The 26,148-nt window shown below is 39.9% G+C and overlaps 1 protein-coding gene across 1 annotated transcript; it reads right to left on the bottom strand.

Moving 5' to 3' along the window:
* Positions 1-4,063: 4,063 nt before the first annotated feature.
* Positions 4,064-21,780, bottom strand: RNF219 (ring finger protein 219; the record flags this gene model as incomplete). The annotated part of the gene is given in 6 exon segments (XM_009572506.1): positions 4,064-4,914; positions 4,917-5,779; positions 15,281-15,369; positions 18,662-18,907; positions 20,563-20,654; positions 21,645-21,780. Coding segments are annotated over 6 exon segments (2,046 nt in total), but the record flags the coding sequence as incomplete, so codon positions are not given.
* Positions 21,781-26,148: the final 4,368 nt, after the last annotated feature.

The following is a 26,148-nucleotide window of genomic DNA, read 5'->3' as shown; positions in this document are numbered from 1 at the left end:
GCTTTAGTCTATTCATATGGGATGGTCCTATGCCAAAAGCAGCAAGGAAGGACTGTCAACTTCACAGTTTGCAGAACATTTACCATAACCACAGTACAGAAGAGGTATGTAAAGACTGTTTTTCAAGCCTGTGGCTGCTGGGAGTCAGAGGCAGGACTTCGATGCTCTGGATCGAAGGATCAGGATTAGACTGATTAGGATTAGTTGGTTTCAACTGCCTTTAAATGGCACTATTTGGTGAAATGAAGAAGGGTGAAGGAAGGGAGACACAAGTTAGCACACCTTGTGTTGCATATACAACATATGCATTGTCCCCCTTGTCCCCTTTTTAAAGATATTTTAAAAAGACACAATAAAGCACATTCAAAACCAAACACGGCCCAAGTCAGTATCTGGTGCTGGCAGCCTTTCATCTGTGGAAGCAATAGCAAGCAGAACCGGGCTCTCACAAGGCCTTCAGGGAATCATGGAGAAGCAGGTCACTTGCCAGACTGCGTGTAGGTAAAACTGCCTACAACGAAGTGAAAACCTGACCCCGGCACTCTTGCTCTTAGGTGTAATCCAACAGATTTCACGGGCAACGAACTGAGGCCGGTAGCAATTTCACTCTCCTGTGTTACCAATTCTCCTGGAAAGCATTATCCTGTGTTACAACCTGCAAGTTGCCTCGTATTTAGTACAGTAAGTATTATTAGATGAAGTAAAAATTTTATGAGCTATTAAATATCATTAGACATCACAGATCTCATCTCTACATCACTTTGAAACATCTATTGTCTTAATCAAAATTGTAATAGTTAAGTTTTAGGTCTTGTATATTCCAGTTCTACATTACTACATAACTAGGTAACTATCATAAAAAATTAACAGCAATGAACTCTCATTTAGGCCCTTTTATTCAGAGAGCGTGGTAAGTGCAGCATGAGATTAAGCAAGCACAGCATTGACAGCATGCAGCCTGGAGAACTGAAAGCCCATGTATGGCCAACAAATTTATAACTGAAGAAACCCCATTCATTACCTACAGCTCAAATTTTTGAGTTGATATTGCACCAATCACTCTGTCAAACTTCAAGCCGTAAGGAATACAATCTACATAAACCAAATAAAAGGCGGAATTTAGAGTGTGGTAGTTGTTTTGAAGGTACTCAATTAAAAAAACAAACCAAACCAAACCAACAAGTAAAAACAAACCAAAACAAACCCCAGCCAAACAAAACAAGACTAAGATACAAGAATTCAGATCCGTTTCAGCTTTACAACTTGTGAAACATAAAATGCTCCTACTTATAGCACTGGATGCAATCACAATCTGCTCACTCAATCTGCAGCTGAGATCTGAGGGTACGAGAAAGCTTGGAAATCAAGTAATTTCGGATAACTGCGGTAACTTTCTTGCCACAACGTAGGAAGTTACCAGCCCGGAGCTGGGAGGCTGTAGGTGACAATGTATGTGCTCCCACAACCGCTCCAAGTGAAAAGCCAGTACTTGGCCTGAAATGCCTCACTCTCTGTTCCTGCTTGAGAATAAGATATGAAGTTTACGACCTTGATCTTCAGCACTTTTTGGGCTCAGGTCTTCTATCCATTCAAGTTGCACGACATGTAAAGTCAAAGTATCCATACTGAAGAGCAAGTCCGTAAGTGGTGTTCCTGTCCAAAGGACTACAAAGTAGCATGAAAAAAACCCCAACATTTTCCTTTTTTCTAGTTTGATTTCAGGTACGATATCAGTTCTATTCATGTTCCCATCACTGAAAATTACCTGTGTATCAAAAGTATACTGGAGTATAAAATGAAGCCCATAAATGCACCCCCCCAAATCCACAATGAAACAAAATGATGACCTTAACATTTATTTACTGCGTATTTGCAATTGCTTTGCAGTACAAGGATGTTTTAAGAAAGTGTTAGAAACGTATTTTGAGAAGCCCTTGCCTCTTCTCCCAGAGTTAAATCACGGCATTTTTTGACTTATTAGTAAAACTAGTCAAATCAAGTAGCAGCTCATGTCCAGATGGTTTTGCCAGCTCCCTAATTTCTGAAAAATATGTTGAAATTGAGTAACTAGATTTCTCTGTGAAGATTAAAATTCATGTGTCTGCTGGTTTTGGCTGGGATAGAGACAATTTTCTTCACAGTAGCTAGCATGGAGCTATGTTTTGGATTTGTGCTGGAAACAGTGTTGATAACACAGGGATGTTTTTGTTACTGCTGAGCAGTGCTTACTGATCAAGGCCTTTTCTGCTGCTCCCCCCCCCCCACCAGCGAGGAGGCTGGGGGTGCACAAGAAGATGGGAGGGGACACAGCTGGGACAGCTGACCCCAACTGACCAAAGGGACATTCCATGCCATATCATGTCACGCTCAGTATATAAAGCTGGGGGAAGAAGAAGAAGGAAGAGGGGGACATTTGGAGTTATGGAATTTTGTCTTCCCAAGTAACCGTTACGCGTGATGGAGCCCTGCTTTCCTGGAGATGGCTGAACACCTGCCTGCCGATGGGAAGCAGTGAACGAATTCCTTGTCTTGCTTTGCTTGCGCATGCAGCTTTTGCTTTACCTATTAAACTGTCTTTATCTCAACCCACGAGTTTTCTCACTTTTACCCTTCCGATTCTCTACCCCATCCCACCGGGGGGGGGAGTGAGCGAGCGGCTGTGTGGGGCTTAGTTGCTGGCTGGGGTTAAACCATGACAAGGTGGTATACTGAAAGCAGTATATGAAAGCACAATGCCATCCTTTGTGTCACCAGGAAAGGGTCCTTACATGTATGGCTTGAATAATGATTTTTTGGTAAAGCTGTTTCTCAAAAAAGAAAAGTCCCAGTTTAGAATGAACACACCAATTGCACGAATGCATGCACACATTACAATACGAAATGTAGTTCTTGTTCAAACCGCTTACAGGATTTAACTTTACAAAAGATGAGCCAGTGTATTGAAGTTTTCCAAGTGGCTATCACTCTTTTCAAAGGGACAAAAGGCAGCATATGGATTTTTCATATCATAGGTATTGATGAAGCGAGGATGTCTGTTTGTAAGAAATGCCATCAGAGGCCTACACAGAAAGAAAAACCTGCATCTTGCAATTAAATATGCCCTTAAAAAAACTTAAACACAATAATGCAAAGAAACCAATTTTGCTCTGCTGCTTAATTAGGTCTCCTGCCTGTAGTAGGCCATCACATTATGTTGACCTGTGCAATACTTTTGGAAGAGTCACCTCCAGAGAGGCCGAAAGCCATTTCCATCAACTGTATCGATGCTGACACTAGAATGGTAATATGTCTAACAAGGAGGAGGAAGGGCGATTTGATTTTTTTTTGTGAATAAGATCACATTTATGTTTTACAAAACTTAGACATCTATTTTCCAAATTATGGGGGGAAAAAAAAAGTTTCCCCATTCTTTTTTTGCTGATTCAATATTTGAGGCAACATCAAGGATTCCAGTGCTTGTAACATGTTTTATTCAATTCACATAGAAAAGCATGCAGTATTAATGTAAAATGGTACAGTATTAATGTAAAATGTTCAGTGCACATTAGGTAAACAAGTCATTAGCATACAAACCCATTTTTATGGTCTATACAGGCATACTGAACACATTTAGAATAACAATGCTTTTTGGGAACTAAATTAAAAATTGTGCTTAACTTCAAAAAATACAAGCCATGTTTGCAGTGTTAAAGAGATGTTTTCTAAGTGAAGTGCTGTAACCCTGAAAAGAAAGAGGCTGCTACCTTACACCCACTTAAAACAAGAGTTTCAGTACAGTACAGTGCTATGAAACAGTCCAAGCAGTAACATTTCCTCTGGGAGGCAAGTTTTATGGCAAAACTGACATTGTTTTATAGCAATTTCATGAATCCATAGGATATATAGCCAGTAGCTGCCCTACATGCACAAAATGTAATCTTTAGTAATGGGAAACGTAACCTTTAAAACAAATTCTTACATAAATGACTGATTTGACAAGACCACTTAAAACTCTCCTGGTTCAAGGGAGCCATTAGCTGTGCTCACAACTGGAAGATCATGTAGCCTGAAAACTTAAAAAAACCACCCAAAAATCCCAAACCCCCAAGTAAACAAAATGCCCAGCCAAAGAAAAGAATCTGGAATGGTTCTTCCCTAGGGAAGAGCTTGTAATGGGCAAGGGAATGTTCAATTTTCACATAGTCAAAAAAGACAGGATCAGATTGCATGGAAGTCATTAAAAATTAAGTTCGCCTGTAAATATTAAACATTTGCAGGTTGACGAGTTTGAGTCACGTTCGATTTCCAAGCAGAGTCAGTTTTTGGTGGTTTTTGACGGACTAGCACTGGAAAGGCTGCTTTGAATTTTTCTCTTGGTCGATTGACTGACATTTTTATTTTTCCTTTCAGCTATAAAGGAAGACACCCAAGGAGGATTAAGCTGATTATGCAGGTCAGTTGACATCTTTAAAAAACAGGAACCGAACTTTTGTTCTTCAAACAACCTTTGTGAGTTACTGAATAGTAAACTCTGGGAAAAGTCTCTTTGAAATAAACAGTTTGGAGGTTTGATATCACTAGCTACATTTTGGCCTGTAAACAGCGGAAAGTGGTCATTCATATCTAGCTCAGATGGGGAGAGGATGGAAAACATAGCAGGTTTCCAGCCAGTTCTGTCAACTGCTAGATCGCTTGTCTCTGGACACTTCATACTCTGTTCCTCATTCATCTCTTCCAGTTTCTTCTCAGTTTCATTCAGAAGCTTAGAGCACTCTGTTGACTTTGAAGAATTATCAAGATCAGAGGACTTGAAATTATAGCATGGACTCTTGCTGTTGTCTGATTCGGACATCATTGAGTCCAACTCGGAAATTTTATCGAGGTAGGCAGCATCCATAGATGCCTCACTGGAGGTTCTTGTGCGGTTCATTTCGGATACCTTTTAGGTAAGCAAGAACTTGTTTTATCACTGGACTTTGCTGATGTCTCATCTGACTGACCAGCTACTGAATTTTTCTCTGATTCATCAAAATCTAAGTTCTCAGCAAAATTTGTTGGGCAGGTCCCCCAAAAGCCTGATTTTCCTGTAGTAAAACAGTTTAGCTTCTTTTCGCTATTACAGCTGCTTGTGCTGTGCTCTGGAGAATCTTTGCTGCAATCATCTGAAGTGTCACAAAACTCTTCAAATTTCAGTTTTCTCAGGAATGTTGATGGTTTCCTTGCATTTTCTTTTCCATCAGGAGTGTTCAGCTGAAGGCGACTGAGAGACAGAAAAGGAGTGCACGGTGGTGGAAGATCATAAAGTTCTTCATCCTTATATGGGGTACATTCCTCAATTTTATTCCACTGCTCTTCTAAGCAGGCATCCATATTTGCAGTATTTTCATCCAGGAGAACCCCCTGACATCCTGGAAATAGTTCTTTCTTTGGGGCACACTGGGTGCTTGAGCCATTTGAACCATCTTGACTAGAAGAGCTTAAACAAGTTCCACCGCTTGTCAGCTGTTCAAGACTGTCAGGACTCTGACTGGTAGTCAAAGCTTTTTTCTCCTCAACTCGGGTTTTCAAACATGTTGTATCTTCACTGCTCTCAGCTCCTTTAGCATCTGTGGAAAGCACTCTCTCACTAACAGCACTCACTGTCTGGGTTCCTTCGCCTGCATTTTTCAGCTGTAAAAGCTGACACTCCATTTCTTCTATGTATTTATCACTTCTTTCCAGTGCCTTTTTTAGACGGTTCATTTCACGTTCACTTTGTTCTACCCTGGACTGAAGTGCAGCTACTGTAAACCTACCAAACCTGCAAGAAGTAAAAAAAAAGAAAATATTACGCTGGAAAAAGACATTCTCATGGTGCTTTGCGAGCTCGTTTCAAGAAAGAACAAGGCTATTAAACATTGTGTTAATTTGAAAACAAAAGTCAGAACTTTTCTCTGCTAGTTATGAAAAAGAATAAATCATCATATATAATGTACAAGTGGAGGTGAATACCTGAAAAGCCAAAATTAAACTATTAGTGGTAGTAAGGCAATAACAAGCAGATTACCCTTTCAGGGGCTGGTTCTACCAATTCAACTCAAATATGCATGAAGAATTATCCCCTAAAACAATGGCAAAGATTTATGATAACATTTGAACAGTGGTCCACATCTTGAAATATTTACATTCAATCATTTTCCTACAGTACAGCAGTGTTTTACAATACATTTTTTACACAATGTCACCTTGTCAAATATAAAATGCCAATATGAAATTCAGAAATTGCAATTGTCCTTTGAGGTGGTTTAAATACTTATATAGACCATTTCAATTATGTTCCCCTTAGACATACAGCTTTTCCCCGGCCGTCGTGTGGATGGTACTTCCACTTACTTCAGAGCTACTTGTTTTTTTGAGCTTTACAACCGGAACAATCTAATTTCTTCCTTGACTCCAATATAAAAAACCTGCCTCTTGTGGTTTGTGAAAGTTGTGTGTTGAGCACATTTTCAACTGCCAAGATACAGACTTGCCTTCCCCCCATCCTCCACCAGCTTTCAAGACTGCCCTTCCCCAGAGGGCAGGTGAAGGTTTCAGCTATATGCCCTGACTAATTCTAACCTGTCACTGACAGGTGGGCACCAGGGAATTCCCTAATCCATCCGAGGGTTTCAATTTACACAAAGAAAAAAACAATTAAAGTTCTGGTATTATTAGGAAGGAGGGAAGGACCTGCAGCCACCCTACAACTGTGACACACAAGGTTTTATATCACAAAGAAATGACAATTCTGTATGTGGGCTTACACTAACCTCCGCTTGCCATCTTGCAGCTCCATGTTACAGCACAAGTTTATATTCACTTTTCCAGCCCAAACACTGCCTGGAATTTCCACCCTGTTTCTTTGTCTGACTGTCTGTCCCTCCTTCAGCATCTTTCAGAGTCACAGGTAATTCCCATTCTATTTTCCCCATTCCATCCCCTCACCCGCTGCAACCCTTAGACTAGCGAGGTCTGAAGGTGGTGTATCTGTGGCCTGCAACTATGCTGGCAAAATATCCATGAATCTATGCATGCATTTCCAGCAAAGAACCGAGCTGTATTTTGTTTCTTCAATTCCTGATCCCAAAGCAGTAGGACACTGCTCTAATGCTAACAACTGCAGTAACAGTTAAGTGGGCAATCGGGGAAAGGAATAAGGGGTATCACATGCCCCAAACAAGTTGGGCACAAGCGACCCGATCTACTGATATATTTCACTGTTCAACTGCTTCTGCATATTTAAAGGACTGAAGATTTTGGTGTAGATGGTTCAGTGGTGGGGAATATTCACAAACAGTCTAAGTCAGTTCTCTCACAGAACTGCTACTAGACTACTTTTTAAATCACATCAGCCTAAACTCCACACAGTTTTGGTATGTGCACTCACTGCTTTGTAGACACAAAATGGCAAGATAATAGTTTTATATTTAGAAGAGGATTGTTCACTTAGTAAGATTTTTTTCCCCCTAAAAGAAGCTGGCTGGATTGGAACTCTACCCAGGCAAGAACCCACCCACCCACCCCCGGCATCACCTCTACCCAATTACCTTTGTCTTCATAAAAATGAAGACATTTTTCATTTGCTTAGTCTATGGGTAACAAGTCTTCTCAATTGATTATAGTAGTTTCTCCATTTCTGGTTGCATGCAAGAGGGAAATAGGAGAAAAGGTGCACAAGACTTCCTCCCTCTCCCCTACGAAACTAGATAAAAGCAGAATCACAGACATCTCAGGAATGTTTCAATTACCTTTTCAGATGAAGGGGGTTACAATGAAATGAGCATCCTCATATACAATGCATTTTGGCTCGTTCCCTCTCAGATTTTTGTTTAAAATACTGAAGGAGCCACTGTAGCACAGCAGGGCCCAAGCAAGACCCTTGCTGCTTCCTAGGGTGATTCAAAAGTACTTATTTTGCCCTTCTCTAACAGACCTGTTCACACAGCCTTACAGAAGCAAACCTTACACTGCTTAATAAAGGACATAAAAATGATGCAAAAATACAATTTAGCTTAATAGCCAAGCGAAAGATGGGGAAGAATGCTTATGTAAAATAAGCAAGATTTTCTGCTGTCTGCTGTAACAGACACTTTGACATAAAAATTAAACATGTTTACATTTATATGCATACCTGGCAATTCCTTTTTAATGGAAGAATGGTGTAATATGTTTATTTAATGCAAATAGCATTAGTGACAGGCTAAGATTTGCTTATGAGGAAGAAACACTGTACTCTCAAGTGCAACTTTTATAACAAGTGTCCTCAGGTTAAAAAAAATACAGTGTGTTGTTCAAAGCCAAATAGCATCACTAATATGTTAATTGTTGTAGAGGGATGTGCTTGGGAATTTGGGTTTTCAGAAATGGAGTATCTGACATGCTGCCTACAAACAGTTACCTCTGCAGTTAAGCACCATAACAGTAGTCGCTTTCTGTTTCTGATTTGAGACTTGCACGCATTTATTTCCCAAATTTTCAAGGACATGGATTTTTAAGACAGCCATATTACAACGCACATATTTAAACCAATTACTCCAGACCAAAGCATGTCATAGGTCTTCTAGTGACTGATCTGGCAGGTCAGCAGACAGTTTAAGAGACATGCATATTTTGGTTAACGAAGCCAGAACCCTCCCCATCTCCCCAAACCAACAACTTTCCTAAGAGATATCCTCTTCTTTTCCCTTCAGATGTACAGTGAGCTGTGCCATAGCCAAAAAGTTATGGTCTGATGACAATAATAATAGAATGCAGTACAGTTACATGAAAATAAATTAAAGTTTGGCCTGACACTCTAGACAAATTATTTTTCCTGAAGTATTTGAATCATTTCACACTTGGTAACAATTTGATACATTCTTCAGTAGAAGTTATGGTATTCAGCATACATGTGGTAAAGAACACTTTTCATATCCTCACGCATGGACAAGTCTTTTTCGTGTTAGGGTCTTCTTCTTTAGTTGTATCACTCCAACAATGAGTTTGTATCTCACTGCATTTGTTTCAAGTACATCCTCTCTATAGAAAACTGAAAGTGCAGAGAAACTAGTGGTCACTCATAAAGTGAGTAGAAAGACATTTCAGGTGGGATTTGGATCCTTCAACACAGATATCTAGTGACATTTTAGATGGCCTAAGGTCTTTTAGACAACTGCTGGCCTCCAACTATCACTCTGGAAGGATACAGGTCTCCTATAGGTCCTGTATCACAGCTGTCAGCCCCAGGTAGGTATACAGGATATGTCATAGTGTGCGAGGTGACACTGGATGTCTAGATGAGCACTTGAACCCCATACTTCAGGACCTTTCCTCAGTTAGAGTCCTCCTTCTTGTCCCTTCTTGACACCAATCAGAAAGCTGTAGTCAGCTCTCATCTACAGTGAGCTAGAAGAATTAACATTATAGCTATAATGTTTGAGTAACCCTCTTTCACATTATTGCACAACTGCTCTCTCAGTTATGGTCGAGTACTCCTGAAGATGTCCATTTAGAAACTGTTTGGGAAGTTTAGTAGTCTCTCACCCACAAGAGGAGAAATTTCTTCAGTTGTTTCTTCTCTTCTTATCTATCAGTTCTGCAAATTCAGCTTTAGGCTTTTATTTTCACACATCAGTGACCACTGACTGTAACAGGTCTATCTAGTTGAGCCTTTAACTCATATCAACTCAGTTTAAAACCACACAACCTCATACAAACATTTCTCTTTGTGGATAGTAAGCAGCTGCATCAAATAGTTTTCCTGTATAACTATTTACAGAAGACTGGGGTTGCAAGAATGCCATGGAAGATGACTCTCCAGTTTTAATCACCTGATGGCCCAGACTGGGGACCGCCCTGCAGCTCAGATACATGAGCATGATCCATCCTCCAAAGGAAACAAAGTGTGAGAAGTGGGAAATGACAATGTACAGTCAGGGCTTGTCACAGTTTGAGATCAGGGTAATGCCAGAGTGCACAACCAAACACAGCTCCATCATTCAGACACACATTTTCACTTGGGTTCTGCAGTTAGATGGGAAGAAAGAGGTATAAAATCCAAGAACAAAACAGTTGAAAGCCCCACTAGTTTCTACAGCCCTTCTGTGATATCATGTACCAGATGCAGCTGGATGAGAACGAGTTCTGCAATCATCCTCCAGATCAACTATGAAAGCTGACCTGCAGCAACATCTTGACAATATTCCAGGTTACATACAATTGCCTTAAAAGTGTGTCATATTTGCATAGGCATGTTTAAGAAGAAAAACCAAACAGTTACTGTCAGATGAGGGCCTTCTCCTAGCAAGCAAGGAACAAAAAAAAAAGTCAAGAGACATACCTCAAGCATGTTGCTCTATTTAAGATCTGAAGCCAGAAAAAAAAAGGAATCAGTAATGGAATTTGGTTCCACTGAAGAAAAAGTCCAGGGTATAGTCTACTACTGCTTTCCATTCTGCAGACCAGGCTGGCTGACAGAAAAAAGTGTACAATGGCTCCTTTTTCAAGGAAGTAGTAGAAACACCTGCTATAGCTAATTTTCTAAGCTTGTAAAAGAACAAGTTATTTTTAATATAAGCAAATACTGGGCAGTAAATCTCCTCCATCACATAGTTCACAGAGTACAAACCAATCTGGAGACACATGGCCTTCCTCATGAAATCTCTTCTGAGCATCAGGGAAATCCACTTCCTTCACACCACGTGAGTAAGGCTAAGCTTTACTGTTTGTCGGATGACTGTAGAGAAGCAGGATTTGAACAGAAGAACAGCCAAGGTACATTCTTTGAAAAGAGCTTCTCCTTTCACTTCGGGAATTGGGTGAACTCAGACCAATGTACAAAGCCTCTCCAAGCATTTTAACATCTTCCAGTGAAGCAGTGCTGGTCTTCCACGTAGGAAAGCCAGATTATACCCGAGGTCAGTGAATAGCATAAGCCAGAAAGGATGACTTCAGAACTACTACAAAAAACCACCAGAAAAGCCACACCACCAAGCTGTGAGATCTGAATGTCCTTACCCACCTGGCTTAAGGTTTAGACCTTCACGCCTGGAGTGGGTGCTTCCTCAGGGTTTAATGCTATGACTCAAGAACTCAAAGTTGTTTTGAAGGCTACTAAATAGCATTTTCTCCTATTTACTTTTAAGGCCACACTGCAGCTGGTCTTTGAAGATGGGCACTCCTCTGCGACAGCAAGCTTGCTGAGAGGTGAGAAAGAAGCCCGTTTTTCTATCAAGGAAGATAGTAGCATTCTTACCCCCTGCACCCTGGACACAGGTTACTAGAAGCCTATTTGTAGGCTCAGTGAAATGCAGACTGAATTAAATAGTCTGGCATGAGTGGAAATATTTGAGTTAGATAAAAATTGAATGTTGTACAGAATGACCTAAAAAGTCAACAGCCTTAGATTTCAGTGTGCAGATACCTGAAGCCACAAATCTAGACAAGATAAACAGTAAAACTGGAGAAAGGGGAAAAAACCCCAAAACAACAACAATAAAACAACTCACAAAACCAGAGAAAAGAGATAACACAACAATTTTCTGCATGTTACAGATAGTTTTTCAGACTGGGATTTTAACTGGCAGAAAAAAATTAATTATTTAGGGAAAAGACTCCTAGGAAGCCTGCAAGTCTCGTTCAAGCTAATTTGAATCTAACCATTCATAAAATACACTATACCCTGGAGTAGATGGACTTGCTAGTTATTTTCCTTCAGGTAAAAAGCAAACATCCCTTTGCCAAAAATGCTTTTAGATCCATTGTGCTTTGCCAATAGACCTAACAGTTTTCTATTTTAAGTAGAGCTGGAAGTAATAGGGCTTTATCATCCTGCAAAACTTAAGTTTTAGAAGTTTTCCTGTTCTGTGTCAGGAAAATGGAAGTCACTGAGAATTCCTCAGGAGAAAGAGCAAACAAAGAGGAAGCAACAAACACCAAACACTCAGTCTGATCTGCCTGAGTAATGGGAGACTAACAAAGGTCTTTAGTAAGAATCATAGCAAGAAACTTACCTCTATTTGCTTTTCAGACCTATGTCCCAACTATATGATGGTATGGTATTCTGGTGAAGGTCTATTCTCAAAAATGTTTCATGAAAAAAAAAAAAAATCTAATCAATCAGCATCATCAATGAAGAAATTGTGTAAAAATCCCTGATAGGGCTGCAATGTCAATTTTATTGACACACATGACATTTTTCAGCAGGTTTTAATGGATACAAACAAAGAAGAAACAACTCAAGACTATGATAAAAGGAAAGTTTTTTATTGACCACTGAAGAAGGCTAATTATATTTTTCCTGGGATGTCAGAGGTAGAGTCTGTGCTACAACGGGATCATTCACCTGCCATCAGTGTTTCCTTTGCTATAAAGCAAAGCCTACTAAAATAATTTATGTTGTGATATTTAGCTCCAGTGTCATTATGCACAAAATGAACTACATTTGGGATAAGGGGACCGAATACTGACAAATCCTTTCAAAAATAATTTGATACAAGTTTTAGTTAGTCACCTAGCCAGTTGTTTACGCATGAATCTGTACCTGACAATCTGAAGCTAAGAAATATATGACAAATTAAACAATGGTGGTGACACTGAATTATGAAGATCCAGTCCGGTAGCTATTTAAATTGCACTAGAGAGCCATTCAGAAACTTTTTCCAAAAATAACCTTCTGAACATTTCTGAATAAAGTACACTGGAACAACTGTACTAGCAAATCAGTGTACTTGCACAGAAAAGTTTAACTATAGTGACATTGTTGGGCTCTGATGCTTATGCCTTCAATTCTGATTTCATAAGCAAGGTAAGAAAACAGCTATTGCAACCCCTGTTCAGCGTGTGAAGCCTAGCTGAAAGACCTTTTAGATATTATCAAAGTTTGCCACCAGAACTAGAAGAACATTTAAAAAATGTCTTGATGTTAGGTCTCATCTAGTATTGACCAGACTAATGACTACAAGGGTGAGAGTTAATTTATAAAATCTAACAACATTAAGATGGGAGACACTTCCTACCACCTGAAGGACATGACTGGAATTCAATAGAATTGTTCCAAGTTTGACATGTGCATCGAAACATCAACCTGAAGAAAGCCAATAAATGGGTAAAGTCCCACACTTTGGAAGGGGGCATTAGCAGCACAAATGCAAAATGAGGTAGGAAGGTAACTTTCTAAGTAGCTATTTAGCAGAACTGGTACTGGCCTTTTGCGCTAGAAGTGCCAGGTAAAAGGAAGCAAAAAAGAGGGTATTGCAAGATATCAATACAAGATGTTGTAGCAAGACACAAGACAGTTTTTCTACTCTACTTAGTGCTACTGAGGCTTCATTTGGAATCTAGTACCCAGTTCTAAGCGTTATTGCTTCAGAAAACTATAGACACTGGAGAGCCCTGAGAGTACAGCAAAACCAAGTAAATCAGAAGTTTACTTTTTTTCTTAACTCACAATTTTCTAGAAGAATTGGACAAATTCAGTCTAAAAGACATGACTAGGACTGAATGGGTATAGGTAGGGTGAATCAAAATTGCTAAATTTAAGGTGCGGAAGGGTTTCTTCCAGGACAAATTTTTCCTTGCATGTACTTAAATTCTTGTAGTACACCACTGGGCTCAAAGTAAAACCAAAGCTGAAGACAAGAGAAGCAGCGTACAGACATGCAACTGTCTACCCTCCTGAAGTGTTTGAGCTGTTTCTGGCCCAGTTTAAGCCTCATTCAACTCATGTGCTCAATTCCCGTGCAGAGTTCTAGAGTCAGCATGGGCCAAAGATCATTCCCAACAGGCTGGTAGGATGTGACTATTTGTTCTGGAGACTAAAAAAAAAAAGAAGTTTAATAGTAGAGACATGGACAGGCCAATCTAGCTGGCATTTGGGTTGTAAAACAGACCCTGACACTGTCCAATTTCTAATAACATTTGGCTATATCTGTGCTTCTAAAGAAGAAAGTGACTGGCTATTCTTTTAGGCCACACGGGCAAAAGAAGGGAAAATAATCAGCTTGCAACAAAAACTAGTTCTTCACACACCCCCCCCTCCCAATATCTAATTTTTCTGACCAACAGGATGGTAAAGCGTGCACAAACTAGAAGAAATTAAATTCTCTCCACTGGGGAATTTATCTGACATCAGCAAAGTAAAATCAAGCTAGATGATCTGGTCTCGTCTACCTCTTCTTTTCTAGGATTTATTTAGTTACATCTACTCAAGTTTGCCATCCTTGCCAACTCACACTCCAATCTTATGGGAAAAGATATCCCATGCCATTAAAGCCCTCTCCATTGCCAAGACCTTAAACAGGGCTCTATCTCCCTTATTAGGGGACTTCAGGGCAGAATGTACTTTTATACCTTTAACAGCATAGCGTAAGGATCATGCATCTTCTTTCCTGTGGTCTTGAATGACAAGCACTCTGGCAAGCAAGCTCTCTATAAGGACGAATTTCATCTTCCAGTGAGTGAGTTGTGAACTAGACCAAAATCCAGACAGCTCTCTTCACACATTACATAGGTACCCCTCAACCCCCTTCCTCAAAAGCACTGTATAAACCTTCAGCCAATGCTGCTCTTAGCTTTCTAAGTTCTAAACCAATGAGAGAAAAAAGGTAGAAAACCAATGAAAGAAAGGAACACAACTTCAAAAATACGAACACATTGCTTCACAAAGTAGTTCCAAGGCGAGGTATCTTAGCACACAGCTGTAATCAGTATGGCAAGGTTTCTGCTTCTTGAGGTCAGTGTCATTGATGTTTTAACTGTTTAAGACAGAGTATCAAACACAGGTGTCAGTTCAGTGAATGATGTTCTCATGCTGCAGAAGCTCAATTTTACATACCTTGCCCAGACACAAAGCTGTCAGGGGCTTTCCTTGAATAGGGAGCCTAAGTCCACAGAACAAACCCTGAAGGCAGCAAAAGGAAAAACAAAACAAAACAAATACAAGCAACCAGAACCTCTGCACTCAGTAACAGACCTTCTACTTTGACCATCTACTAGATTTAGGAATTTTCCAATAACAAAAATAAGTTAACTGTAGAATTCAACTAATAAATCCAGTACTTCAATATTGACCAGATAATGCAAAGAACAGCACTTGTAGTCATGTCATACTCCTTCACTGCAGACTTGCTGCTATTTTCTAAGTTGCGTCTGTCACCCAAGTCTATGAGGATAAAAATTCCGAAGTCTACCTGGAGACACATATGCAACACCATGTACACACCACCACAGTTTTAGGTGAAAGTCCTACAACAGTTAAACAGTCTATAAATAAAATACGGTAGCTTTTAAAATATTCACATACTTTTGGGGTGATCTACTATCAACTTCAGCTTTTAGTCGCAAATTCTCTCTTAAAAGGCTATTGTTTTCCATGCTCAGTTTCTTATTTGCCTAAGGAAAAGAAAAGGAAAAAAATAAGTATACAGTAAACCAGAAATGACTTCTAATATTTATAGGACAAGCTGTTTGTCTTTTTTAAAGAGACAGAACTAGAAATGTGAAGGCAGGAAACAGCCTTCAGACAGGGACACCACTTAAAAATCACCATGGGAAATGGCTTGCAAAACTGAATAGCGAACAGACATTTTTTATTTATATTCCCAAAATACATCGCAAGTGTCCTATCTAGGGAAATAAACACAGCTATGTTAGTTAGTAAAGAAAGTCATTAAGGAGATGTACTAATGGCAATTCCATGTTTTTTTTTTCCACATGACTAAACACGTTAAGTACATTAACATTACAATGTGCAGGTATCAGCAAAACTAATGTTGAACAGCTTCCTCCATTCCAAATCAGAGAAAGATTACTTTGGGTTTTTTGGCTTGTTGTTTTTAAAGCATAGTTATCCTACGGACGTAAATCCATTACGACAAGCTATTTGCTGTCTGTCTTCATTTTCTTCCAGGATGTTGTGATTAAGACTCCTGATTCACAACCCTTCTTACTCCTTGAATTGAGGTCAATTCCTTCTTCTCAGTTCAACGGACACCCTTATTAACAAGATACTTCATATAAAGGGAAGTTTTCCTGCTGCCGTGTTTCAGAACAATGAGTGCCACCATCCTAACAAGTAGAAAATACTCTTTGCACTTCATAGTCTGCTCAATCTCCATATGCTGAAAACAGCACCACCAGTCCAGGACTCATAATTCATAGCCTCAATTAGATGATGCTTCCACTGCATAATAAAAGTCATCTAGAATTAGATCTGAAGAAGGAGCTATGCAACTGGGCTCAGGAGTGAAGTGTACTTTTTCAGAAGCATCAAACAGTGCAAGAAGAGAGGCAGAAAACTCTAAATGCTTATACAAATATTCCCAGCAACCCCTCCAGGTGAGGCTAAGACAGTAGGAGGTAGGGGGAATGGAGCAGACAAAAAATAAACAAACACCACCCCACCACCCCCCAAACACCACAATATTCCTAGGGGCAGAAAGACTAAATAGACTTCTGGTAAAGAAGCAACAGGAAGGGTGAGCCCAGGGCTTGGATGCCTGAGTGTCAATTATTTGGTATTTAAAAAATAAAAGCACAAAAAACTATCCTGAAAGCAATGAGTAAGAATCCAGGACACCTCACTTCCAAAGGAACATCAAACCATTTGACAACATGGCCAAGACCTTTCTCTCTTTCCAGAGACACAGTTCTCCCAGCCACACAATCAAATAGTAAACTCTATTGCGTAGAGTTGATAGGTAGGGCATCCACCTGGCACATGGCAAGGCAGGACTGAACCTCTTTGGTGCCCTTCTTCCAGAGAGCGCTCTACCCTCCAAGCCAGTAATCTGCAAGGGATCCCCACTTGCAACACAATCTCTAGATTAATGAGTTCATGTAACTGCATTATTAATGAGTGTACTTTGTCTAGTATTTCTACTACTGGGTTTGTATCACCACTTCCATACTTGTTATGACTCCACTCAAAGTCATAATGCCTACTTTGGGAGTCTCTGCTCTAGAACATTAAATAGTAAAGGTGGCTGCTATTTCCTGACTCAGTCTGGTTTTAAAAAGAAAGTGATGGCAACTACATTTTCTGAGGGACCCTGTCTCACTGGGAAGCGATGGTGGTGGAAGCTCCTGGGTCAGGTACTTCAGGGGATAAGAAGGTTTCTGGTGTACATGGGAAAGAGGTCTTGCTGTTCAAACTGGGGTTGGTCAGTGCATGCTTAGAAGTGAAACAAGGTCTAAAAAAAGAGCCAAGTGATTTCAGGTACTTCTGGAATTGAGCAGCTATTGAACAGGGAACAGATGGGAAGAGAGTGCCTGGATCACAGTTTAAGACTTGGTCCCTACAAGCCATCTAAACCTCTATTCGTATCTAACCCTTAACCAAATTCAGAGACTCCATAATCTTAAAACTCTTTTCTTGTTAAGGCTGAAGTTATATTGAAAAAAAGCCCAAACACACCCCTCCCTCAGTCCCTGCTATATTCTTTTTACTTCCCTGGGGAAAAAGTTAAAAACCTTAGTCACCACAAAAAAAAAGAGGCAGTACAGTTTAACTTTACGGGAAAAAAAACCCACAAAAAGATTTGGCAGACAAGAACTCCTTTCTGCGAACCCCCTTTTGCCAACTACAAGTGACTCTGAAGCTCCTGGGATCCTCTTAGGAGGGCAGATGATGTGTCCCAGCCTGTAAAGTTGAAGTCCGAGTCTAGCCAAGCTATTAAAAAAGCTGATTTTGGAAACTCAGCTTATTCCTTTTAGTGTTTATCACGCAGTCCAATCAGGGCCACGATTGGCTTGACTACACAGAGGCAAATCTAGTAGTGTCCCATTAACAACAACAGAATAACAGAACACTATAATTGTGGGCCTCTGAGTCTGTAGCACAGGAAAAGTGTAAACACTATTAATGCTTACAAAGGAAAAAAAAAATGTCCTAAACATGTAACACTTCCGTTTTGCAGAAGGCAACCCAGGATTGTTAACAGACGAAATAAAAGCAGCATTTTGAATAAATGCAAGTCCAGTTCTTTCCACCTTGCCTTTCAAATTAATCTTGAAATTTCACTCTTCTTCAATGTTTGAGGTAATCTTTCTCGTGCCCGCAAGTAAATTTTGCAAGATATTTTTATTTAGATGTATTTTCACATGACTATCTCCGGCACCCCTCCTTCTACAATATCAGGTTTTCTTTTACATTACATTCAAGATGTATAAAAAAGCCGCAGATTTCCAGTAAAGGATCTTCTGGTCATAAAATGCTGAAGCTTATCTATTTTCGGTCAAAGGGTCAAGTTACTCTGTCTCAGCAAATTGCACCAAAAATATCGGCTAGCAGGGAGGGCAATAGTGCAAAATCTGCCTCAGCCAACTGTACTGTGTTTGGCCACTGAATGTTGTAAAATAGATATATTATATAGATTATTGCAAGCCTGAAAAATCTGGTCATCAATACTGTTGACAAGTGCTACTATAATCCAATTACCCAGTCATACAGTGACAGAGGAGTTGAAGAAGAGTCACGTACAAGACTCACTAGAACAAGCAATAACATCTGACACTTGCAAAGACTATATGGAAATACTATGACACACCAACAGTCACTGGAATTCAATTTCTTCCTCTTTCTTCTGGATCTATGAAGTAGACAGACATCATGTTAGCTCTCACTCCCGTTTAACTAACACAAAAGAGTTACACTACAAGATAGCTGAAGAAATGTATTTATTACCTCCTTTAACTTTTCCACGTTATCCATCACTTTTTCATATATATCATTGGCAGCTTTCAGCTTTTTGCTCCATTCCTCTGGGGTTTCTGGGCCACCGGTACTTGCTTCTGCTGACTGGCTAGTTTCCTCATTTTGGCAAGACAAAGCTGATGCCGCAGGATCCAAAAGAGATTTCAGCTGTGTCTGTAAACTGAGATTTTTACCTCTCAGATCTTCCACTTCTTTTTGCAGGGACTCTATTTCATCCTAAAGGTGTCAGAAATTCACGGGAATTAAAATAATGCATGAGATTAATTAAATAATACTGGCAAGTTCCCACAGCACTTTAGAAACATTGGTTCTCTGGCAAGCCCAGATGCATGCCTTCACTTACACATATATCGAAGTATGCTTATATATTGTGCTCTAGGCAGGATTTTAATCAACCTGCACACTCAAGCATAGTGAAGGTTTTAGTGAAGGGAATCCCTTGACTACATAAAGGACCCTGAACAAACTGGTGGGCAGACCAAAAGCTTCAAAGCATTCAGCAACATGAATCTATTATTAGGGCACTCTGTGGGAGGATTTCCTGTATCAAGAGTGTTCTTAAGGTCATCCTCTGCTGACTCATTTGCTGTTATTTGAGAACATTTCTCTCATATCATTCTGAAACATCACATGTTCAGATGCTGAAAGTCTCAAGATTCAAAATGGACAGAACACAGCCTGGAAGAGGCTGCTCCAGCTACATGGAAGTAGCAACATCTTAGGAAAGACTCTCAAAATGCAAAGAACAAAGCTCTGAGCTGTATTGGTCTGAAGCCACAGAGAAGCAAAAACCTTCAAAAGCCTGTTTTTAAAAGGATAAAAGAAATAATTTATCCTGAAAACATGTCTTCTACACTGTTCACCAACTTAAATACTTGAGTTGCTCAAGGTTAAATTACTACAGGAGGTCATATATGGCATTCACATCAATCCAAGGCATATTTGCACAAATAATCAAGCTCCCCCCCCCCCCCCGCCCCAGCATGAGAACAACCATTTTAAATGTAGTTTTTTTGAAGAGATTTATATTATCCTGTGCCTGTCTGTGTGATTTTGGAGTTAATTCAATACAAAGGCAGGAAACCACCTTTTCCTGACTCCTTCTTTCATAGAGGATGAAAGAAGCTGAGCTACAGGCAAGCTTGTCATAAAAGACAGCCCTTACTTCCCCAGTGTTAAGGATATATACAGTGTCCATTTCCTTTCTCTCATTCCCCTCCCCGAGACAGGCTTCCTTGCAAAATATGCAATGTCTTCACACTGCTGCTACTAAGGAAACAATAGCTGAGAAAACAAACTATGCATATTCCTTATTAACACCTTTTCACCTTGTTCCTAAGAGAATATTTTTCCAGCAGGGAAGTGGAGATTAACTTCCAAGTATTCACTCACTTTCAGAAAACAATAAAGCAACAATGATAAAAATTAACGAATGCCGTAAGGTTACAGTGGGCAATATTCTTTAAGAAGGAATTTAGTCTCCCTGAGCAACACGGAATTACTTCAGAAAATGTTTGCATTTGTAGTGAAGACAAAAAAAAAAAGTCCCCAACACTCATTATGCATAAAGAAAACCCTCCCATACCACCTGGGGGTGGAATTCCCGCAAAACTATGGAACTGGCTGTACTTGGCTACCTGTAGCATAGAAAGAACATCACCATGACTTCAGCGGGATCACTTCAAACACCAGCAAATGCTCTCTCGTAACCTTAGCCAGAAGGTGGGATTTTAATGCAGTTGAGTTTCATGTGGATTCAGTATAAACCTCTACTCAAAAACAACGGGACTCAAAGCAAAAGGACCAGTGGTATGCAGTAATTTAACAGTTGCAGTTCATCTGGAAAGTCACAACACTCCCCATGTCCTTACCTCATATTCTTTGTGGAGCAATTCAAGCCTTGTTTTGCGTAGGTGTTTTCTGACTGTCGGACTAAATATAGGATCACTTTCACTCGTTCCTCCTAAAAGCAGCACAGGATGAAAGAAACTCTAATTCTGTTTCTTTTTCAGTCAATTCAATACTAGTAATCTACCTTATAGCTTTTTTCATATTAGCAACTACAAATACATCTAATATTGGACCAATCTAGTACCACGGGAGATCTAAAGTCCTTTCATTTTCAGAACAGGTTAAACAGGAGTTATCTATCAGTGATGCTTAGAAATCAAAATCCTGCCTCACAGCAGGAAGACAACTTTTGAATTTTTCAACTTTGTATTTTCCTTGACAGAATCCTATCTTATTTAAGACCATACTATTAAAACAGAGCTAAGGGCGGGGGGGGGGGGGGGGGGGGGAAATCAAGCATAGTACAAGACAGCTAAGTTTCTAAAATGAGATTGTTCAGTTAGATTTTTCTCTCAGAACCAAATAGCAGAGCTGATATTTTATGTCAAATAAAGATCGCAGTATTTCCTAGCTCTGGGGAAGTTCAGATCCTCATTCAAGTGTTGGAGCTTTGACTTATTTCTGTGCTAAGAGACATTTTCTTAAAAATAAAGCAAAAGGGAGGAAATGGTGAACAAAACAAAACAAAGAAACACAAAAAAGAAAAAAGACCACATACTCATTCAAGATTCTGGATTTAAGTACACTATTTCTCAGCTAAATGCTATTCTCTTAGGACAACAGGTTGCAACGCATAGGTAGAGCACTTCAAGAGAGATGCATTTTTTCCAGTTAAAGGCACCATCCAAAGAAGATTTAAAAAACAATCATTAGAGCCGCGGGGTGCTTGCTGCCTTTGAATAATCTGGCCATTAATACACACATTATCTTCAGAATTTTTACCATGTAGCTATTATGCTTCCGGAAAGAGTTAAAATCAGATCTTCCTTAGACGCTGGTAAAAAACACAGAGGAAAAAATATCCAGACATCTCTGGACTCAAAAGAATCTCCTCCAGCAGTAAATACCAGAAAGTTATTGCAAAGCCTAAAGTTGTCCTTACCTATAATTTCCTTGCAAGGATTTTCAGGCGTAATGGGAATCCTGCAAGCTGGACACTGATTATTGTTCTTCAGCCACACTTCAATACAAATGGAACAGAAGACATGGTTGTTGACACAGATGACTGGGTGACGGACCTTTTAGTATTAGGGGGGGAAAAAAAAAAAAAAGAAAAAAAAGCAAACAAACAGAAAGCACTATGAATACTTTAAAACTCTTTCAGGTAACAGAATACAAAAAATACACTACTCCATCTCAGTGCAAGTCTGGTCTTGCAGGAAAGAGACACTGTTGTTTCATGGGGCCAGCTAGGAGTGACCTCCTGACTCACAACACCAAACTTCCCTATTATTGAAGGCACCAAAGCTATAACCATTTTTGCAGAACTAAGGTCCTTGATTCCAAGAGCTCATTAATACACAGCGTGGCAGGCACCCTTCCCTCGCCTCACAACCTCTGAGAACTGCAGCCAACCACTCCAGTGAAATGCATTTGCCTCCCTAGGTAGAAGGAGACCAAAAGACACGCATTAACTGACTTGCAGAAGTAAGGGAATGAGGGATTGCTCCTGGCAACAACCAATACTTTGCCTTGGAAGAGGTGTCACTGAAACGGATAGTGTTACAGATTAACTCCACATAATCAGCTTCACAGAAATCAGCCTTAGAAAGGATAAGGGTCAAACTCACAGAGCAGAAACGTGAACCAGCAATCACTAATTCAAGCCTCCTGCTAGATATGCATTGCTACTAAATAAGTCATTACCCAAGAATGGGGCAGCTAACTGAAGGATTAAATATTCCAATCAGACACAGATCATTTCAAGAAGCTTTCCCTCCCCTTCCAAAACAGCAGGGTAAACAAACTTTTAGGAAATATTAATGACAATGCATTATTCTCTCTTGTCATTTAACTACAAACCTTGTTTAAAAGTAAGTATGCGTTGAAGGACCAAATACGATACGGAAGAAAAAGACTTTCCCCTATATCTATGCCTTACTGCAGCTTCTGTTACAGCTTACTGTAATACACACTCTCAGATCTCTTAAGACTTAACAGCACTATCTGTGTTAGGGGTCTTAGAAATAATTATTTCTTTTCCCTCCACCACTACTTTTGCCCAAGAAACGTGTTTTGAGACACAGAAGTAGCAGTATCTATTACTTTAGAGTCTACTGTGTTGCACTTAAAACCCAAGTTCAAGAGAATTCTTTCAACTTTAAAAGAAGTTCTCATCATGCCCAAGATCTTCCTCTTTCATTCTATTAGTAAAGTAGTCGAACTAAAAAGCAAAAATGAAACGTTGGCAAGGAGAAGCAAGCAACTGGAAGGACAGCCAAAAATCACTTCGGAAAACAGATTAGATGTGTCCTGTAGTAATCATACCCATACAATCAGTGTTGCACAAGCTAAAAACCAAGCGTTTTACCACCAAAATACACATGGATCTGAATTAAGGCTCAGATCTGTCAGCTGCTTCTCCAACTTACTGTCTATGCCTCTGTCACATTACAGGATTCACAGTATCTTTAAAACCTCCAGTATGACAGTCCTGGGAGTCAAAGGATTTATCTATACACAAACAGAAACTCAAGTTATTGAAGGCGTGAATAGAGAGAGACTAAGTGATTTCTCCAAGTGTCTGCACACTTTCAGCTCTAATTAAGGAGGCTTTTTTTGTGATTAATGCAAGCATTAGCACACCAATGCTTTGGAAACGTTTAAATATTACAATTTCAATTATTAAAAAAAAAAAAAAAAATCTTGTTATTTACTGCTTTTCTTTACCAGAAAAAGAGCTTTCTCCAGCTTTCCCACCAGCAGCTAGAAGAAAAAAAAAAACAACTTTTTCTCTGGCCATACTTCTTTCTTCCTCAGAAGCATCCTGAGAATAGTTATATGGAAGGTGATGATAGGATACAGAGCAGAATAACATAAAATAATCCAAACAGGAAAAGACATTTCAAGAGTGCAGGTCTCCCCCCCGGGGAGCAAGAGACCCTCAGTTACCCCAAACCTGACATGGAAGCGCACTTCTTGCAAGTGAATGATTACTCCATATCTCTAGCAAAATAGTAAGTCACATTTATTACTCTCTAGGGTACAGTGCTTCTGATTTACACACCTTTACAAGTTTCATTTCAGGGCTGAGGTTTATACTTTTGTTGGTTCAGGATCCACAGAAAGCAATCCACAGCAGAAGCTGCTATTGAAATGTCACACAATGGCTGGGGGTGCTGCTGCCCTTCACCGAGTCCCTGAGCCACCGACTGTGACAAGCCCAGCGGGCAGGGGATCACAACATACTCATTACTAAAAAAGCATTTCACTTGTATTAGAGCACAGTTTCAGTTCCTTAATCGACCATAATGTCTAGAAAGACTACAGCTTATTTGGGAAGGCTTGATCAGCTAGGTGATTTTGAGCAATTTCCCAATTTTTCCCCCCACACAATGCGATTCCTATGCAGATCAAAATCAAATCCTGTACACATCTATGTCAATTTGAAGGCACTTCTGGACCTCCAGGCAGCATTAACGGAGGAGCAGGCGTGTGGAAAAGCAGGCACACGGATACTAGTGAACGAATCCCCAGACATCCTAGGGGGTTTCAACACACACAGAATCACGTGCCCGAGCCCAAGCAAACTGTCAACACCAAAACCAACAGGAGAGACCTTCAGTCATTCCAGGACGAGTAAACCTAACGGCCTGATGCAGATGGCTTCTGATCTGCTCACTAATTATGAATACAGATATGTTAGAAGATAGCCCAGATTGTGTTAAAAGAACATTCAGGTAACAAACATGAAATTTATCGAAGCAATTAACTCTTATTATAAATGGTTATTTGCACACCGTGCCAATATACTTTACAACACTGTTCACATTAACAAAATGGGCTAACGTTTCCCCCCCCCAGTGCCAATATACTTTACAACACTGTTCACACTAACAAAATGGGCTAACGTTCCCCCCACCCCCCGCAAGACTTGTGCTTCATTAAAAACAATGAGTGGTCGACATTATTGAATGAGTTTCTCTTCAACATCTCTTTTTAACCCCTTACCATTATGCACAGTGAATAGTTTCTATTTTGCAGCCAGTCCTTTGTAAATTTTGCAGAGATAGCAAGAGGTATATTCTGATTGTAGCGTCGGCCTTCCACCGAATTTGAAACCTATGCTACAAACCACAGAAGTATTAGAGTATGTCAGCCGTCCATGACACTTTCTGCTCCCCCCTACAAGATAGGACAAAACTGGCAAGGTTTTTCCCTTAATTTAAACTAAATAACTTTTTTTTCCTCTAACCTTACTCTTGAAAAGAGAAGAGCTTTTTCTGATAGTTTTTCAATGAAGTTCCAAGATGGAGATGAAGATACATACTAAAAAAGCTGTCAACTTTGGCAAAATTTAAACAGCTTCATGCATCTAAAAAGGAAAGCATTCAAATATCTTTATTACGGATATCACCAGTAGATTCACTTATGTAATGTTAATATATTACCTCAGTGCAAGATACCAAGTAAGAAGAGTGTGGAAATCTCTTCCACTACAAACCCAGGAACATCAATTCCTGACCAACTCCAGAAAAGAAGCGGAAGTATGAAACAGTGGCTTGAAATAACCAGTGACTTTATAGCAAAATATGAGTGAATACCTAACGAATCTATCAAGTGTTTAGATTAGAGAGTCACTAGGATCAGATTTAGATGGCAAATACATTGTCCGTTTGATTTTGCTCTCCTCTTTTTCAAGAGTATCCACTCTGCATCACAGACACAATGAACTTGTGTTCTCCATTTTCATTAAACAGATAAATAGAAAAGGAGAGGGAACAGGACCACAGCCAGGAAGTCTTGCTCGGCTTCCACAGAAAAGCCAAGAAATGAGTAAACATGGTTGCTAAAAGCATCATTCTCTGTCAGAGTCAAGAGAGTTGAGAGAAGGGAGATGTCTGACTACTCTCACTACCAGCGCTACACCCACTTCATACACCAAACGCGCCTATTCTTTTGTTATCACTCCAGCAGAAAAGGTCTCCGGAGTAAAGGCCACGGGAGGTAGAAAGAAACCGGACAGTAAATGCCAGAGTACAAACATAAAAGGTTATTTCTTCCCGTGTAATTACTATTGTGCTTTAAGAGGTTTGTTTTGTTTCGGAGGGCAATGAAACAAGAAAAAAAGAGTAGTGAGAAGCAATTAGTGACAGCTATGAGATTAGCTCTGGGGCTTTCGGAGAAGAACAGACTAGCAAGAGCCCTCCGCGTCCCGAGGGAGAAGAGAAAGGGACTGAGAAAGGGTCAGAAAGAGGAAACGGAAACTTCTTCTCCAGACTGCTGCAGTTTTGCTTAACACTTTTAAAACCCCCTTGGTTATACATCCCCTCTTTGTTTCGCTTGTCTTCTGCTTCACAGCACCACGCTCACACACGCAACTCACCTAACATTTTAAAACACTCTCGCTCCTACGGATACCGGAGGAAGAAAAACCTCCAAGACCT

Source organism: Fulmarus glacialis, unplaced genomic scaffold (assembly GCF_000690835.1).
Source record: "Fulmarus glacialis isolate BGI_N327 unplaced genomic scaffold, ASM69083v1 scaffold15862, whole genome shotgun sequence".
Lineage (NCBI taxonomy): Eukaryota > Metazoa > Chordata > Aves > Procellariiformes > Procellariidae > Fulmarus > Fulmarus glacialis.
The sequence above is the reverse complement of the archived record's forward strand: the minus strand, read 5'-3'. Positions and strand labels throughout refer to the sequence as shown.